General features: G+C 42.3%; 1 protein-coding gene across 1 annotated transcript in view; it reads left to right on the forward strand.

Moving 5' to 3' along the window:
* Positions 1 to 5,352: 5,352 nt before the first annotated feature.
* The window catches only part of SLC36A3 (solute carrier family 36 member 3), a 34,235-nt gene continuing 19,699 nt past the window's right edge, over positions 5,353 to 19,888 (forward strand). Inside the window, exons 1-4 of the mRNA XM_046667773.1 lie at positions 5,353 to 5,492; positions 14,849 to 14,939; positions 17,302 to 17,390; positions 19,589 to 19,684. Of these exons, the coding sequence (XP_046523729.1) occupies positions 5,353 to 5,492; positions 14,849 to 14,939; positions 17,302 to 17,390; positions 19,589 to 19,684 (416 nt within the window). The remainder of the gene's footprint in view (positions 5,493 to 14,848; positions 14,940 to 17,301; positions 17,391 to 19,588; positions 19,685 to 19,888) is intronic.

Here is a 19,888-nt window from a genome sequence, read left to right on the forward strand (position 1 = left end):
ATTATATGTTGACGGGAATCTTTCAAATAAAATGGGAAAAGGATAGATTACTCAATAAGTGATGCTGGGGAAACTAGTTAGCCATTAACAGATTAACAACAGCAGTAGTAACAATGCATTGGCTGCTTATCAGATGCCAAGAACTGTTCTAAATGCTGTCCACATATTAACTCATTCAATCTTCCTAACACTCCTCTGACATTAGTGTTACTACTATACCCCTTTACAGATAAGGCACAGAAAGGTTAAGTGACTTGGCCAAACCACACAGCTAATAAGTGGCAGAGTCAGGATTCTATGAAACATTAAAAGTTAAATATTTAAAGGCAATAAATGAACAACCATTTAAAAATATGACATAACAAGAAATTATTTTATACCATTGAAGTAGTAAAGACCTTTTGGTATGAAATAAAAAACCAAAGTGAAAAAGATTAAGTAACTGAATCCAAACATATTTAAAATTTTGCATTTAAAAAGAACAGACAGGGGGCTGGCCCCATGGCCTAGTGGTTAAGTTCGGCACACTCTGCTTCAGCAGCCCAGGTTTGGTTCCTAGGCGGAGACCTACACCACCAAACTTATTAAACTTCATAAAACTGCAATCATGCATTGTCTGTCTTTTTGGGACTGGCGTAGTTCACTTAGCATAACGTTCTGAAGGTTTATCCGTGTTGTAGCATGTGTCAGAATTTCTTCCCTTTTTAAGCCTGAATAATATTCCATTGTACATATATACCACATTTTGTGTATTCATTTATCTGTCAATGGACACTTGGATTGCTTCCACCTTTTGGCTATTGTGAATAACACTGCTGTGAATACGGGTGTGCAAATATCTCTTTGAAATGATAATACAACTCTTTCACTTAATATATGTTACACAGGGGCTGGCCCTGTGGCCTAGTGGTTAAGCTCAGCATGCTCCACTTCGGCAGCCTGGGTTCGGTTCCCAGGCGCGGACATATACCACTTGTCAGCGGCCATGCTGTGGCAGCAGCCCACATACAAAATAAAGGGCGATTGGCACAGATGTTAGCTCAGGGCAAATTTCCCTCACCAAAAAACAACAGATAAAAACAGACAAAAGTAAATGAGTGAATAAATATTTGCAGACTAAATGAAGACAAGGGGTAAATACCTAAATGCAAACACATACACCTTAATAATCCCCCCTTAAACAAAATAGAAAAATAGACAAAACCTCAAGCAGGCAATTCACAAGAGAACAAATGCAAATGTCCAAATTACAGAAGATGCTCATCTTCAATCATAACTAAAGAATTAGAAATTAAAGCAACAAGTCATTTTTACTTACCACATTACTAAATATTTTAAAGATTAATAAAAACTGGCACTGCCAGAATGTGGAGAAACTGACACTCAATTTTTTTGGTGGTTATGTATTTGGTACCAACTTTTCCAGAGGGCAATATGAATCAAAACTGAACATAAGAATATTATTTGACCCAACAATTCTATTCTAAGACTTCATTGCAAGGCAACAATCAAATAAATGCTCAAAGCCATATTTATAAGGCTGCTCATCACAAGGTTGTCTATAAAACTGAAAAATTGGGCATGTCCTCTATATCCAATAGTAAGGGCTTACTAAATAAAATAAGGCACAAGAAGAAATCTATTCAACGAAGCAACTGGAACTCTCAAAAATTGCTGGTGGGAATGCAAAATAGTACAGCCACTTTGGAAAACAGTTTGGTGGTTTCTTATAAACATAAAAATACACAAGTAATCCTACTCCTAAATCTTTACCAGAGAAATAAAAACATTTGGCTGCACAAAGTTCCGTACATGAGTGTTTACAGCACTTTTATTCATAATTACCCAAAACTGAAAATAATCCAAATGTCCATCAACAGATGAATGAATAAGCACATTATGGTACATCCATACAATGGAATACTACTCAGCCATAAAAAGGAACAAACTATGGATGCATCCAACAACATGGATGAAGCTTAAAAGCATTATGCTGAGTGATGCTAGACTTAAAAGCCTACATATTATATGATTGTATTTATGTAACATTCCGGAAGGGGCTAAATCATAGGGATGGAACACATCAACCATTGCCAGGGGCTGGACGTTGGAGAAGGTTGACTACAAAGGGGCACAGGGAGCTTTTTGGAGTGATGGAAATGTTATGTAGATTGTACGTTAGTTACAAGACTGTACACATTTGTCAAAAATTGTTGAACTGTAAACTTCAAAAGGGTGAGTTTTTCTGGATGTAAATTACACCTCAATAAACCCCACTTTACAAATAAAACACTCACTAATCATTAAAAATTATTTCTTTTTAAGTTTTGTGAAGTGAATATATGTATAACATATTTTTATTTATTTATTTATTTTGCTGAAGAAGATTTGCCCTGAGCTAACATCTGTGCTAATCTTCCTCTATTTTGTACGTGGGATGCTGCCACAGCATGGCCGCTGACAAGTGGTGTAGGTCCACACCCAGGAAGCAAACCTGGGCTGCCGAAGTGGCGAACGCTGAGCTTAACCACTAGGCCACAGGGCCAGCCCCTGTATAACATATATTAAGTGAAAGAGTTGTATTATCATTTCAAAGAGATATTTGCACACCCGTGTTCACAGCAGTGTTATTCACAATAACCAAAAGGTGGAAGCAATCCAAGTGTCCATTGACAGATAAATGAATACACAAAATGTGGTACATATGTACAATGGAATATTATTCAGGCTTAAAAAGGGAAGAAATTCTGACACATGCTACAACACGGATAAACCTTCAGGACATTATGCTAAGTGAACTACGCCAGTCACAAAAAGTCAGACAATGCATGATTGCAGTTTTATGAGGTACCGAGAGTGGTCAGATCCTTAAAAACATAAAGTAGAATGGGGGGTGCTGGGGGAGGGGAATGGGGAGTCTTTTACTGGGTTTGGAGGTTCTGGAGATTGGCTGTACGACAATGTGCATGTATTTAACACGACTGAACCACACACTTAAAAATGGTTACAATGGTAAATTTTATGTTATGTCTATTTTACCACAATATTTTAAAAAGCTGATTTACAGATTAAGTTGGTGGTAGGAAGTGTGCCAGTGCTCACACGACGTCGTGGAAAAAGCGCACCAAAATGTGCCCAGCTCTTCTTTCTGGATGGTGGTGAGTGTCGCTTTCTTCTTTCTGCAGTTTTGAGTTTTGTTTTGCTTTGTTTTAAAACGAGCACAGCATTCATCAGAATCTATCACTGCCTGCGTATTTACTTGTTTATTGCCATCCTCCTACTTCCTACTAGAGCGCAGACGCCTTGGGAAGGGGACCTTGGCTTGTCTTCATTGCTGAGTCCGCAGCGCCTCAAGCAGTGTAGGCTTTCACTAGTGAGTCTTACAGCAGTGGATAAACGCAATGGGGGAGGGAAATTATTTTCAACTTGAGAAAAAGTCCTCAGGGCGTCAGAGGAAGGAGAGGCTCCTGGAGTCAATTCTGTGTTGGGGCTAAGACTTGGCATGGGGAGCACTTTGGCCGCCAGGAATCTTTGTAAGTAGCTGTGCAGACCTTGCCAAATAAACATACAGTGGACACACAGTGTGCCTGGGCTGGCTCTGCAAAGTCCTCTTTAAGGCTAGACTTCGATGATGCCGATCCCATCCTTCCTCTCACTCACGCCAAGAACACTGGGATCCTCCATGACCCCTCTCTTTCTTTTACATCCCACGTCAAGTCCATCAGCACGAGCCTTTGGCTTTACCTTTTAAAAATACCCAGAATTCAGTCACTTCTCACCACCTCCTTAGCTACCACCCTGGTCCACACCACTGTGGACTGTCACCTGGGTCATGGCAATAGCCTTCTGGATTCTTGCAAGAGCCTCCTAATTATCTCTCTGCGTTCATGCCCCAGCCTTCCAGTCTGCTCCCAACAAAATGGCCAGAAAGCTCCTGTTAAAATGCAAGTCATGTCCCTTCTCTGCTCAGAACCCTCCATGATCCCCCACCTCTCTCAGAGTAAAACCAAAAGCATTTCAGTTGCCTACAAGTTCCTGCCCACCCCATTCCATCCCTCTTCCATTACTTCCACTTACATTCATTGTGTCTCTGGTGTGACCATGTAATTTATCACCCAAACCAGGAAACTTTTGATACTGAAAAGAGGCACTATTAATAATTATGCCAGGGTAATAAGCACAAACCAGCACAAAACAGTCCTGGGCAAACCAGACATAAGTCTACTCTACTCCTCTCCCTTTACTTTGTGCACTTGGAGCCAGCCACATGGCCTTATTACCATTCTCAAAATAGCCCAGGCACCTTCCTGCCTCAGGACCTTTGCACTTACTGTTCCCTCTGCTTTAAGTTTCTTACTCAAGACATACATGAGGCATGCTCCCTCATTTCGTTCAGCTTTTTATCCAAATGCCACTTCCTTAATGAGGCCTTCTCTGACCACCCAATCTAAAGTTGCAAGCCCCCCCTCCCAAGCCAGCACTCCCCATTCCCCTTTCCTGCATTAATTTTCTCTGTTGTACTTATTACCAACTAACATATACTTGATATATTGTCTCGTTTATTGTCAGGCTCTTCACTAGATTGTCAGTTCCATGAGGGCAGAGATTATAATAGGTTTTCTATCCTAATGTATTCCCAGCATGGAGAACACTGCCTAGTATATATTAGGTGCTTAATAAGTATTTTTTGAATAAGTGATTTTTTTAAAAGTTTACTTACACTCCCTTCCAAATAGATGGCAGTCCACACACCCTTCCACCACAGAAATTTCAAGTAGGTGGCATTTGAACTGGGCTTTAAAAGCCCCTCTCCACCAGCATCCGGGGAAGGTGGTAGCCGGCTTACCCTCTGCTGGGCCACACCTGCCCCTGGGATCCCGGAGCGCCTTATTGGCCAGGCAGCCTCCATTGTGAGGTAGCTCTGGTTTCCTCCCTGACCAAGACAGATGAGCGCTGAGCCTGGCCCCACATCTGGGCACCAGACCTCCAGTCCAATGGTGCCTTCTTCCTCCCAGTCGCACTTGGCCCTCCAGCGCTAAGGGCTAAGCTGGGAGGGGCTGACAGCCCAGGCGAGTCCTGGCGTGTGGCCGAGCAATCTCAAGGGCACGGGGCATCTTCCTGAGATGAGACTCTCGTAAGTCCCCCAAAGCCAGGTGAGGCAGAGTGAACATCGGCTCCCCTGCCCCAGCGCTTCACGGAGTCACACGCTGTGGGCTTCAGCCAGGACCAACCACCCTCGGGAGTCAGCAGCCAGCCCCTCAGGCCTGTGGCCCTGGTTTCTCTGGAGAAAAACCCATGAGAGGCTGGGCTCAAGGCTGTGACAGGCCTTGACCTTGAGCCGCCGCACCTACCATGTTGAAGACGTCATTGCTTGGAAGGGACTACAACAGTGAGCCCGACTCCTTGGATGATGGGTCCAAGTCCCCCTCAGAGAGTAGCAGCACCACCACTTCAGAGAATGTCCGTCCTGCTGAGGAAGCCAACCGACTAACGTAAGTGGCTGCTCTGCCCTTCCAGGTCTGAGGTCAGGTGCTGCTGCCTTCCTAGTTTTCTCTTCTTAGTACATTTATCCCCACTGAACAGGAGACGCACGGACGCAGAATGAAACCTGCAGAATCTCAGAAGGCTGATCCGTGTGGCTCTGGGTATCACACCTGTTTCCCAGTTTTGCAAAGAACCCAGATGGAGTAGCCGTGCCCAACATGAGCTTCTCAATCCCAGGAACAATTTCTGTCTTAGGCTGGCTGCTCTTTCTTCCACAGTTCCAGTCTGCTTTCCTCTCCATCTGCATCTGCTGTCACTCATATTCTCTCTCTCTCCTACAAAGCCATCCAGGAAACAAAAGGTCACCTCCAAGCCCCATATCCTTACTTTTCCTGCCATAAACTCAGACACATGGAACTTTTTCTTAGCACTTTATTGCCAGTCAGATTAGTATCTAGTAATCAGATCAGATAATAGCCATGGGCATAGTGAGATTGTAAATGACAATGCCCAGTGTTGATAAGGATGTAAGGAAATGCCCTCTCTCATTTCCTTTTGGGAAGAATTAAACTGGGATCTTTCTAGATGGCAATGTTATCATGTAGTCAAATCCTAACACATATTTATGTAAAATACGCAAATACGCTTTCTTTGAAAGTACATACACACACACACACAACTGACAGTAGTGGCAGCTTCTGGTAAAAGAATTGGGAGACTGAGAAGCAGACAGAAGAGAAATTTATACTCACTACATAAGGTTTTTGGTTCTTGTTTTTGTTTTACCTTTTGAGTTTCATTCTATATTACTTAGAGATTTTTTTAAAGTATAATTAAATATAAATAAATATATCCTTGGATCAATAATACCACTTCTAGGAATTTTTCCTAATGAGATAATAACACAGGTATGTGTAATAATTTTCTTGAAACACTGGTTATAATACTGACAATTCAGAAACAATAAGAGATTATTTAAATAAAGTTATGGTACAGACATACAGTAGAATACAATACAGACATTACAAGTCATGAAAGAAATCCATGGATGTGGTAAAGTGTGCAGGACACATTGTTCATAAAGAGAAGTAGTTTAGGATAGAGTATTAGAATGGTTCTCCTGGCATAAAATTGTGTGCATTTAAAAGCGAATAGGGATGCCCAGAGGAATGTTAATCAAAACGTTAAAAGTGGTTATTTCTAACTGGTGGAATTTCAGTATTTCCTTCTATAATGGCAGTGTATTGTTTTTCAAAGGAAAAATATAAAGCTAAGTTTTTTTAAAGTCCCCAGAGAGCTCCCAACATGCCTCTTACTCTCCAAGCTCTGATCTATGATGCTGTTAGCTAAGACGCAACAGTTTCTCCAAAGCCTTGTGTCACCTTTCACAAGAGATCTGATTCAAGAGGGGCAAGAAGCTGCCGTAGGAAAGAAGTGAGGGATGGAGGGCAGGAAGGGGAAAGAAAGAGCAATTTCTTTTGGAGAAATTACTACCAAAGAACTGACAAAAAAAAAAAATTAGATCTTTTTTTTTTTTGCCTTCACATATTTTCCAATTGCAGTTTTCAAGAAATAAAAGTTACCTCATGGGAGTGAAGGGAATGACGGGTGCCCACAACCTTAGGTGAATAGACTGAACTAACAGAGATGCGGGAAGTCACGGAGGTCCTAAGGGCCACCCTGTTCTCTGGACCCAATCCTCTTCCTGGTCAGCATCGAAATGTAGAAGCCTGACACAGCCCTGACTCCCTAGCCAATGGAACAAAGACCTGGAGACATGAGCACCGTCTCTGTGGGAGCCCCTGTGTGACTTTGATGGGTTTATTTCTGCTTTCCCGGCTGCCCCCTGACAGTTCAAACACTGCACAAGGGGTCCCTCCAATGGCCTCCTGGAGGTATCCTGTCATTCCAGAAAGAGGGGGCACCTCTGTCTGCTTAAACCAGCCCTTGCTGGCTTTTCTTCTCTCAGCTCAGCTTCCTCTTCAAGGAGACTCTTTCTAACAGGTTAAAACCAAAGCAAAGGTGGTAGTGGTGGTGATATTGAACCTGAAGTGAGTTCACTCACCTGTTGCACAGCAAGCCAATCTCTGACACCGGGTGTAGTGGAAGAAGTAGGAATTTTATAATTGCACAGCACTGAGCAAGGAGAGAGGGCAGCTAACACTGAAATCCCAAACTCCCCAAAAAGCTAAAAGGAAGGGTTTTTATTTGGGGTTTTAGGTAGGGGAGGGGGAGCATATGGCCTTGCTTGTTGGAGCTTTCCCACCAGCCTGTCTTTGGCCTTGAAACACTTGCAGAGAGGAGGGAGCCTGTGACCTTGCTGGTCAGCAGCTTTCCCACCAGCCTGGATCTCTTTGTGGGGAGGAGATAATCCAGGTGCTTGTCCTTGATGGTGTCTGTCTCCATGGAGGATAGTGGATTCTGGAGCCAGAAAGCCAGAGAGTAAGCAGGGAATGAGTGTTTTGGTTTTAACCCCATATATGCTGGGTTTAATGTGGGTAAACTGATATCAGGGTCGGTATCAACTCCCCCCTATTTTATGTCCATCCCTCAATCTTGACGGTTTTGGGGCAGTGACTGATCTAGCTACTTCCTGCTGAAATGGGGCGTAGGTTGTTCTATCTCATTGAACCAGCCTTTTAATAAGGCAGTGATGCAATTGGGCTCCCGAAGTTAGGCCTGTATCATGTAAGTAAGTAAACAGGTATTTAATAAGAAGTTTTTCTAGAGAAACAAAAGAGGAAAAGAAGGTTAATGGTTGGAGCAAATTGTAAACTAGTTCTTGAGCCCAGCGGGCAAACAATCAAGATTCCTGGAAGTCAGGGTTGAAGCATCTTTCCCAGTTTGAAATGTCTCTGATGGTGTTATCGGGCACTCAGGTAGCTTTCTGAGAGGCTCACCCAGCAGCAGACATGAATCTCTCTTAAGTTTATATTAGGTCCTTCAGCTTCAGTTTGCAAGGCTTCAGGAAAAAGGGCAGATTCAGATTTTAATTATTTTGAATGAAAATAATGGAAAAAACGGAAAACGTTAGTTTAGAGGTTTGTAGCCAGATATTTCAGGAGACTAGAAGAATCCAGGATCCAGTCTGGTTAACAAATGTAACAAAAATCTTAAAGACCATTGAAAGAACCAAAATCCAATATTCACAAATGTGTATTATAGCTTCCATTGAAACGTAATTTTTTTCTCTCTAAAATCACCCTCAATTTCACTAGACATAGCCAAATTAAGACGAACTGGCTTGCAAAATAAGTCTAGTTTTAATAAATTTGGCATAATTATTTACATAAGTACAGCAAGAATAGTCATTGATCATACAGGCTTCTTTAAATTCGCTTTGCTGGAACCTTGTAAGGAATTTCAGGTTGAACTTTAAAGGCCTCTCGAAGCCAGGAAAGCCAAGTAAAGGATCTGTCAGTAGATTCTGCCAGCTGTACCTACAGATTTGGGTAAATTCCTCTCTTGACGAGGTCCCCAAAATATTGAGGTTCCTTGTATCTGCCAGAGGGAGCAACATTCTTTGCTCAACCTTACCAGGTTACTGAACCCATAAGCACAGTAACAGGCCAATATTTCCAAGTGGGTTTATTCCAGAATGTCAAGCTTCATTCCTCAAAAGCTGTCTTATCATATCTAAGTCTATGTTTCTCTCAAGTATGACATTCCAGTCAAAGCCTTGGCATTATAACCAGAGTTTTCAATTGTGTCCTGTTATAAGAAGAATAGATTCTTATTGACCTTATGCAAACAACCATATTGCTGTGAGAATAAGAATACTCACTCGTCAGGAGTTTTTTTACATTTTGGAGGGCTGAGATAGGGAGAAAAAGACAAATGCTTCAATTTTGTTTACAAATTGCTATAAATCATAGTTCCTTAAGAGAATAAAGAAAAAGCTTTTCTTAAAACTGAAAAAAAAAACCCCAAACATCAAAAATCAGCAAGATCTTAATCAAAAAGCTATAACAATTATAATCATCCTCATCAGTTTATTCTGTCCTGTGTGATTGGTTCTTGATCTTAATCTTCTGTCAGCAGTTTTATGAGGTCATGAGCTTTTCTGTTAGAGTCCTGTAATTTCTACCCAGTTTAGGTTTTTCGGTATGAACATTTATTAGAACCTGCACTCTAGAGGAAGCACCAGAATGCTTTTCATGAATTTTTCTGAAGATGAAACACATTTGCAAAAACATCAAACAACTGTCTCTAAATAACAAAACATCTAAAAGTGGCAATTTACAAAGACTTTCAACCATCTCTGTGATGGACAACATTTTCAGATAATAACCAGAATCATGGCTGACAATCAGAACAGATCAGAATTTTAGATAATTTTTAAAATGCTTATATCAGTAACACTCATTCACACAATACCATTTAAGAAAATTTATCGTTACTTATTTGCCAACGCTTCCCATGTAATTTAACATACCAAACAAGCCTAATTCGTTTAGCATTTTTTCTTATAAGAAGACAGCAAATTTCTCTGAGAAGTTTCAGTGGCCCTCTGAAAATCCCCCAGAGAAACTTTCACTCTTCTTCCAGGTCCAAAGAAAGCTTTTTTATTTATTTGAATATTTTTGTGTGTGGGGGGGAGCTTGTCAAAAATATTAATATCTTTAAGCCACTTGTGCAGATAGGAAACAAAGCTCACTGCGAAACCATGTTCAGGTATCCATTCAAAGTGACCACAGAAACAGTCAAGGGGAAAAAGAGTTACAATAGTCAAAAAAAACCTTTCCATAGTCTTTTTATCAAGAGCAGATTAAAAGTTTAAGAAAATTATCCTTTCAAGAAAGAGGAAACCAAGTTTTAATTTGGTACCAGTTTACTCTTGACATAGAAATTTATTTACTTAATTGGGTTTACTTTAATCTTAGCCAACTTGACCATACATAAAACTCTCTAAAGCTTTACTTTTACAAGCCTTTCGTTACTTTTTTTTACATTCAGAATTTGTCCCAGTGCTTTAGGACAAATTTATCTTTCTTAACTCAAGAAACAAAAATATTTCCATTCTTTATATCTTTTTACTGAAAACATATATTTTACTTTCCTTGTATACAGACCTTTTAGACATGTTTTCTCATTGAAAATTTCTCAGCATACATAAAACGTTTATCAATAAACCTAAGAACTATTTAGTTTCTTTCATATAAGCAACCAAAGGGAGACATATATGCATAGTAGTTAATCTTTAATATTTTATCTTACGTGGAAATGACCTAGATACTCAATAAACTTTTATTATTTAACTTAACTTAGTAAAGCTATAGAGTTTAAGTTTCCAAAAAGATTTTGGAAGCTGTTTTTTAAGCATGCAGACTATAACACATAATTATTGTACTTAAAACTGTTACCCAGTTTTAACAATTATGTTTAAATTACTCTTGAAAACTTCATGTGATGTTAAAGCAGTTAACCATCATTTTAAGTTGCTTTAAGTACATACACCATAATACATATAAGTATCTTTAAAAAGTTTTACCAAAAACTTTTATCCCTTTTTACATTTATTTAGTTTACCTGTCTTTATCAATTATATTTAGATCATCTACAAAAATCTCAGGAGACCTTGAACAAAATTAGCTATTATACCGAGTTATTAGTTTTGCTGATAATCAGCACAGATCACATGAGTTCACTTGACCGGTAAACCCAGGCTGCATGACTGCATCACATCTAGGGCTGACAACTCTGAGGACATGTCTATTTTAAATTAAATGAGCAAACGTAGATAGGATTTTATTTATCAAAGATCATTTTACATCATGTTAAATAACTGTCTCTTAGAAGTTTTGCATATTAGTTAAAGACTGAATTTCATTATGAGAGATTTTCAATCCTCTCTTTTCTGAAACAGAGGTCTCCAGAATGGCCCTACAATTCCAAATTATCTCAAAAGTTTACTTATTTTTACTTCTTTAATTTTAGATCAGGAATTTTGGGGGCATTGAAGTGAAGCTCAGCTTTCTGGGAAGCTCAGTGAGAGAGTAGACAAGAGCAGCAGATTGGGCTTTGGCTGCTGGCATGTTTACTTATTCAATTATTTTCTCTTAAAGAGGCAGTAAAGTATTTCTGATTCTATTTAGAAGCCTCAAAGGATTAAAACAGGCTTCCCATAGTTGCAGCTGGCTTTTCCAATTGCATACATCAGTTTGGGTGAACTGAAATTGGCCCATTTAAGTATACCAATTTTTATAAAACTTTATCTTAGTTTTACTAACTCTTATACTTTTAATTAGAACTTACATCAGAATTCCATTAACAAGTTTTGATTTTGCAACATTGTATAGGGGAAGCGTTCCCAGTTAGACTTAGCATTTCTTCGTAAAGCAAATATCCAGGCAAAGCTGACATAGCCTCTTCATATATTAGCTTAAAGACTTTAATTTTTATAGTTTTATTAACCTTAGTAGCCTAACTGTTGCCCCAATTAATTGCTGGTCAGGTTTTTCACTCTGATTTCTGCCTCCTGACCTTTTAAATTTTTTCAAACTGGGGTGAACAGAACAGGTTTGTCTGATGTCCTTTAATGTTGGGGAGCGTATGGGGGGTCCCTTTAGCCCATCCAACCTTAGGCAGTGTTTTATTAAAACCTTTGTTTTAACATTATGTCTGTTCCACTTATCCCATTTTTCTTTTTAATAACTAGCTAAAGATTTTTATCCCATTGGGATGAGTCCTGTGACTCTTTCTGATTTCTCTTTTTTAACTTAATGTTTTCATTAGCATCTGTAAGACTACGAGGAGCTGAGACCCCAAGTTTGATTAAGTTCTTAAGACTAGTCATTATAGTTTCCTTTTAATTTGGTCTTTTCGTAGGTACCAATAAAACAGCTATTTATCATAAGAGCTCTCTAAAAAGCTTCCCAACTTAAGGATCCATTGTTTGGCCATTTTTTTTTCTCTCTCTGGAGTCTAAAGAATATTGTGGCCACATGATGTTACAAAAGAAAATCATCCCTCTTCAGACATTGGCTTATAGCTATAGGTCGGCCATCAGCCAAAGTTTTTCCCAAGGGGCTCTTAGGTGGAATAGATGTGGCACCTCCCATGTTAACACTTTTAAAAGGAAAGACAAACAGACAAACAACAACAAATACCAAACAAGCGTGCTTCCCAAAAACACTCAGCCACAAATGGAATCCAAAACAAAGACCAAAACCAAAAATCAAAGTGCTTCCAGTCCCAGCTTAGTCCATGTCCTGCACTTGGGAGGTGCCCAACAAATGAAGATCTGCTACGCAGATATTCCCAAATGAGCAAGGACAAGGGACCTCGGTTGTGCACACCCAGGGGACTTACCAAAATCTGGCCCGGGCGTCGTGACTTCAAAACAAGCAGAGCCCAGAGGGCTGCCAGGTACCCATTGTTTCCAGCCAGTCCTGTTGGAAAAGGTTAACACAAAGATGAAAACAAAGACTACCAGCTACTTACAAGAGACGTCTTCCTAAGTCCTAAACCTAGTTTCTTCCACCACCAAAGCAAAAGCACCGTGGGCCACTGACGTCTGGTTAGCAGCCAGTCGCTTGGGGCTGTCCCTGAGACAAGGAGCTCAGGTAGCTGTGGGACAGCTTCCAAGAGAGGCCTTTAGCCAGAGGCCGGTGTGCCACAGGTGAGATGTCCACTTGGGACATTGTCCCATCTGGGTCTCCAAATTGATATCGAACCTGAAGTGAGTTCGCTCACCCGTTGCACAGCAAGCCAATCTCTGACATGGGGTGTAGTGGAAGAGAGTGGGAAGTTTATTATTGCACAGTGCAAAGCAAGGAGACAGGGCAGCTAACACTGAAATCCCAAACTCCCCAAAAAGCTAAAAGGAAGGGTTTTTATTTGGGGTTTTAGGTAGGGGAGGGGGAGCACATGGCCTTGCTTGTCGGAGCTTTCCCACCAGCCTGTCTTTGGCCTTGAGACTACTTGCAGAGAGGAGGGAGCCTGTGACCTTGCTGGTCAGCAGCTTTCCCACCAGCCTGGATCTCTTTTCAGGGAGGAGATAATGAATCTAGGTGCTTATCTTTGGCTGTGTCTGTTTCCATGGTGGATAGCGGACTCTGGAGTCAGGAAGCCAGGGAGTAAGCAGGGAAAAAGTGTTTTGGTTTAAACTCCATATATGGTGGGTTTAATGTAGGGAAACTGATATCAGGGCTGGTATCAATGGTGGTTATGATTGACGATGATAGTCGTGATGATCATGATGGTGGTGATGGTGATGAGGATGATGGTGAGGATGATGATGGTGATGGTGATGATCATGATGGTGGTGATGGTGATGAGGATGATGGTGAGGATGATGATGGTGATGGTGATGATCATGATGGTGGTGATGGTGATGAGGGTGATGGTGATGGTGAGGATGATGATGCCTCACATCTGCAGAGGACTTCGTGATTTCAAGATTCCTCATGTCATTACCTCTGTTGATTCTTACCGCATCCCTGGGAGGGAGGCATGGCAAGAATTATTCCCTCTCTTTTTTAGGCAGAAGAAGAAACAGAAGATGTAAGCAGCTAAGGGGCTTCTCAAAGTCACGACCAAACAAGTCGGTTAATGGCAGAGCTAGACCGCAGCCTCTGGTGCTCCTGCCTCTGGGTTAGCGCTCTTGCACGCAGCTTTTCATTTCACTTCCTTTTTGGTTCTCTTCTCATGATCCCCTTCCCACTCCCCCATCTCCCTGGTGGACTGACGGTGGACAGGAGCTGCCAGCACAGCGATGGAGAACATTTAGAACCCTTGCACCTAGCAGTCTGCCAGGCACATCGAAAGCACTCTGTATGTACAGTAGCCATTGTTAACAAGTTTTATCCAAGGCATAGCATGGAATAAGTTCAGAACAAAGAGTGATTGAGTAAATGGGTGAGGGGTCAGCTAGAACCGGTAAATACACCATATGTGGTAAGAGACTGTTTTTTCTAGTGAGTGAATTAATAAATGACCTGGCCCCGATACAGACTCTGTAAATTGAGGCAGTTGTTTTTAATTTTTTCATTGTCTACCTAAATGTCAGGCATGTGGTACATCTCAATAAATACTGAGTGAATAAATCATGAATGAGATCATTTAATGAATTAATGAATAAACTGGTAAGGGAGTTATCCAGAATGGTAGCAATTTGTGTTAGCTTTCTGTTTCAGAGCTTAGTGTGTGTGAAACATCTGTTGAGTCACCTGAACCAGTTCCAGCTCTGGACCAGACGTTCCAGCACAGATCCTGGGAACGGAGAGTTAAACCGGAGTCCACTTGGTCTGGTTTTGTTCTCTTCCCAACAGAGGGTGCTGGAGATGCTGGAAGGAGCCTGAGCACAGGGTCGCCTTTCCCATCCACTAACGTACCCTCTTGTCTCCCTCCTCTGTCCCGACAGGATGCTGCAAACCTTGATCCATTTATTGAAATGCAACATCGGCACAGGCCTCCTGGGGCTTCCCCTGGCCATCAAAAATGCCGGCTTACTGGTAAGATGGGAACTAGGTTTCCGCATTTGGGGTAAGGGGTCATGGCTCCCTAAGGCCTTCGCAGTGTTTATCAATGGACAGTTTGGGGGTACCCTCTGCAATAGAAATGACATACCACTCTGTATAAGTTTAAGGTATACCATATAATGACTTGACAATCATGTATTGTGAAATGATTACCACAATAAGTTTAGTTAACATCCATTTCCTCATATGGTTACAAAGTATATTTTTCTTCCTCATAATGAGAACTTTCAGGATCTACTCTTTGCAACTTTCAAATATACCATACAGCAGTGTCAGTTATAGTCAGCATGTTGTACATCGCATCCCCAGTACCTATAACTCGCATAACTGAGAGTTCCTATCTTTTGACGACCTTCATCCAATCCCCCCCACCCCACCATTCTTCTTAAAGACCCACCATACTCACATACCGATACAGAATCTATCTAGCCACAGTCCTCCCCACCCCCTGGGATTATATCCAGCCTATTTTATTCCGTTACATCAGCAGCCTGGTTGGTCCTTGCAGGCATTCGAGTGTGTGTGGCTCCTATTTCAAACCATCTGATTGATTGTGAGAAAGTGGCTTGGAAGATGAGGATGACGAAGGCTTCACCAGTCCCCTGACACTCCCAGTGCCATCCCACCTCAATCTCTTTCCTACGCTGCTCCCTTCTCCCTTGCTTCTGTCTTTTGAAATCTGCCTCCTCAGTAAATCTTGACTATTCTCTATTAAAATTAATGCCACCCTCACCTGGTGTTTTTCTAGAACTTCTATCTAGCTCATCTGGAATTCTTTAGCACTTGCAAAGATGAGACTACTAATTTTTTAAGCCTCGCTTACCTGAGAGCTCTGAGGGCAGGAACTCTGATTTTTCTGTACACCTCCCCACAATGCCTGCTGTAGAGACCAGCACACAGGAAGTCCCAGTTCATGTCTATTGAATTCAATTGGTGCCAGACAGGAGATTTCCATTTAGTTAATGCTACTTTCTCCTTCTCTCCAGGCCTCATAAGTGGCCCCCATCTCCAAAGACATATCAAGACCCTGGCTTCTTCTGAAATGACTTCCAATCTGTAGCAGTTCCAACCCAGAGACGAGACTCTCCCCTTTGGAATCCTGAGGGTTCTAGAACTTCTGAAGACTATTATTACCACAGAGCCCTCAGCCAAAGTGTCTTTGCCACTGTGGTATTTACTGCTTAAGATAGCTCTTTTAGCCTTGGGTTTTTGCTTCCTAAGAATCTTTAGATGATTTCTTTACCCTCCATCTCCCACCAGAACTTCTGACCATGATTCATCTGAGACATAAATACTGAGCACCTACCTGTGCGTTCTTAGGCCCTGGGAATATAAAAGTAAACAAGACAAAAAGTGTCTGCTCCATCGAGGCCACATTCTAGTGGAATCTAGCGATGCTCTTGATCTCTCATTTATTTCTTGTGATAGATAATGTTATCTCAGGTCACATCTATAAAGGCACATGTGTCCAGCACAAAGGAGGTGAGGGAGTCCCTCTTTAGGCCTTTCTGATCACATCTGGGAGATTATGATAAATAATGAGCTCTGTTTTTTATCTCATCGCATATACAAAAAAATGGAAACTATGTGAGGAGAAGATATGTTCTTTAGCTTGACTGTAGTAATCATTTCATTATGTATACGTATATCAATCATCCTGGGTACACCTTAAACATATATAATTTTTATTTAAAAAAATAAAAGAGAGATTGACAAGTTAGACATACTAGAGCAGTGATTCTCAACTGGGGACAATTTCACACACACACCCCGAAGTCATTTACAATGTCTAGCGACATTCTTGGTTGTCACAACTCAGCAGGGGAGGGAGGGCCATTGACATCTGGTGAGTAGAGGGCACAGATGCTGCTAAACAGCCTACAATGCACACGACAGATCCCGCAACAAAGCACCATCTGGCCCAAAATGTTAATAGTGCCCCTGTGCCAACCCTGTACTGGAGGGAGAGAGCCAAGTCCTAAGAGGTACCTCGGTCTTCAAGTATCTGGGAGGAAGTGATGGCTGGGGTGTGAAAAAGGAGCGAGGGATCTAGAAGGGAGAATTCAAGGGAGATGAGGAAAGGCATGGGCTATCTGGTGAGGTGGTGAGCTTACCGTCACTCAAAGTATCCTAGCAGAGGTTGGGCAGCCACTTTGCAGTGATGCTACAAAGGGCATTCAACCCAGAGCATCTGAGCGCACAAGGACATTCAGGGGCTCTCACCCCAGAGGCAGCTTTATTCCAAGAGGGGACCCAGCACCCAGGCTGGGAGAAGGCTGGTTGTGGGAGCCATCAGTTTGTGGCTCAGTGTCCGCTCCTCTCCTTCCCCCTCCAGGTCGGCCCTATCAGCCTGCTGGCCATCGGGATCCTCACCGTGCACTGCATGGTCATCCTGTTGAACTGTGCCCATCACCTCAGTCAGAGGTGAGCGCCCTGCTTCTCTCTCACCCCCGGGCCAGGCCCCACTGGAGGGTGTGCGGAGTTTCCTTTGACCAATGACCTGATTAGTTGGACGCTTCTCTAGGCCACTGTCCCTGCTGCCCTGACTTCTATAGAGGCAGGGGAGGGGGTGATAAGGAATCCAAGCTGGAAACTCCTAGGTCCAGGCCCAACCCTGCAACTAACTAGCTGAACGACTTTGTCAAGTTCCTGCACCCTCTGACCCTAAGTATCCACACCTGGGAAGATCGAAAGTGATAAAAGATGCAAACACGCTCCATGAACTTCCACGTGTGTGCAAGACACTTAAGGGTGTCGTTCTTTTCCTCTTATCTCCCCTCCCATCCTCCCCCAACTCAATGCACACACTTTGTAAGGATAATTTGTTCCAGGGAAACTCTTTTTGGGACAATTTAGTAAAAGTAAAAAACATAGTTAGCAATGAAATAAACAGTTCACAATGACTTCAATCATTAATAGAGCAAATATACAATACTCAATGTTTATACGTTCAAAACTTCAACGCAAAAACAATTCCAGAAAGAAAAGAACATTTTACTCATCCAGCCATTAAATTTATTGCACAATTACACTGTGCCAGGTACATGGCGAGAGCTTTGTGAGCCGTCTTTTCTTTTCTCCTTACAGTAAACTTTTATGGTAGGCACCATTTTCATTCCCATCTTAAAGATGAGTAAACTGAGGCTTAGATGAGTTAAATGCCTTGCTCAGGGTCACCCAGCTGGGAAGTGGCAGAGCTGGTATTTGAAGCCCTGTCTGACTCCGCTCCTTAATCATTTTGCAAATCTCCTCCCTCATGCCTGCTGGGACCATTCTATCACCGTGCAGCCTTGGGACATCTATGCCATTCACGAGAGCCTTTCCGTGGGTTTGTTTTTTTTTTTTTTTTGGATGACTTGTTTTTCATTTTTTCTAATATACAGGTTACAGATGATGGCCTGAGAGCTGACTATGGCCTTCGCATATGTCCCACAGTTTTTGTTTTTGTTTTGTTTTTCAGTCAATGTCTTAAAACCTGGAGATTTCGCATTAAAAGAAAATCTCCACCTCTCCTCACCAGTCAGACAATCTGGCACCTCGGGGCTTCATCCCTTCCTCGTTCCGCAGGAGCGGAGTCCCAGTCACCCCTTCTAGAGAGGGCGTGTGCCCCAGGGTTTGCCGCTGTCTCCATTCTCTCAGTAGCCAGCCCCTCTCACCCTGTTACTGACACTTGTCTGCTCCCCATCGCTGTTGAATTTGTAACCCTCACGTTAATGTATATGCCAGTCCTATGCAATGTGACCTCATTCATGTTTAAGATGCCAAGCACAGTGAGTAATCACAAAAACAGCAAGATGGCGCCATATTCCCAAAGGATCTCCGCATCCACCTCTCACTGCGACTGCGTGTGAAAAAAAAACTGAGGCCCGGAAGGAGACTTGCTCAAGGTCTCCCAGCGATCTGAGGGGCATGCTGGCATTTCAACTCTGGTCCCCTGACAAGCCTGGGGCCCTTGCTCTCTCCCAGCTGCTTTCCTCAGTTGTGCAGTTAAAACTGGGGATTCGGGCCCTCGGCAACCTGCCCTGCCCCTGCTGACTCATAGACAGCTCCTCGACGGGACTTCCCACCCCCCCACACCCCATCCCAGGAAGGGCTGCCTAGGGAAGGGGGACAAGATAGGCTGGAACTTGGGTGTCACATCCTACAGGGTGCTGGGCAGGAGCCTAATATCACCTTTTGCATGGGATCTCGTCGGAGGCGGGCATCTCAAATGTTCCAGCTCCCTCACAGTGGGAAGGCGGGCAAATGAGTCCAGAAACGACAACCATGGTTTGGCTGTACGCACCTCGCCTCCCCTTGCTTCCTCCTCCTCCCGCACACCTCACACCTTTCACAGCCCCTCTCTCCTGGTTTGCGGACCTAAGTCAAGGCACAGCTACCATTGACTTTAAAAAACAAATCCACTTAAACGTTAGTGTTTAAAAAGGCAGCTACAGAAAAACGGCAGACTCCTGAAAGTTTTAAAAGTATACTGTTATAAAATATCTCATTAAGACTGTTGCTAGAAAATTACCAGAATGCTCCATGTTAACACACAAATGCATAATCATGACTCACTTCAGGAGTAAATTGTACCTTTAACAAAAGTGTTGTAAGTTACTCCTTGCTTGTCCTTTCCCCAGACTGCAGAAGACTTTCGTGGACTATGGAGAGGCCATGATGTACAGCCTCGAAACCTGCCCCAACGCCTGGCTGAGGACCCACTCGATGTGGGGGAGGTAGTCGTCATAGATGTCGTAGTGGTAGTAATAGTAACAATAGCAACAATAATAATAATCCCCACCTGTTCTTCCTTTATTTCTATTTACACAGGTTTTAAATGAATGTGTGCTTATTGCAAACTGTGGAACAATATAGAGAATCTCCTCTGATAGCGCCGTCCTCCCTCCCACTCTTTATCCAAGAAGCAATCAGATACTTAG

This window comes from Equus quagga, chromosome 7 (genome assembly GCF_021613505.1).
Source record: "Equus quagga isolate Etosha38 chromosome 7, UCLA_HA_Equagga_1.0, whole genome shotgun sequence".
NCBI lineage: Eukaryota > Metazoa > Chordata > Mammalia > Perissodactyla > Equidae > Equus > Equus quagga.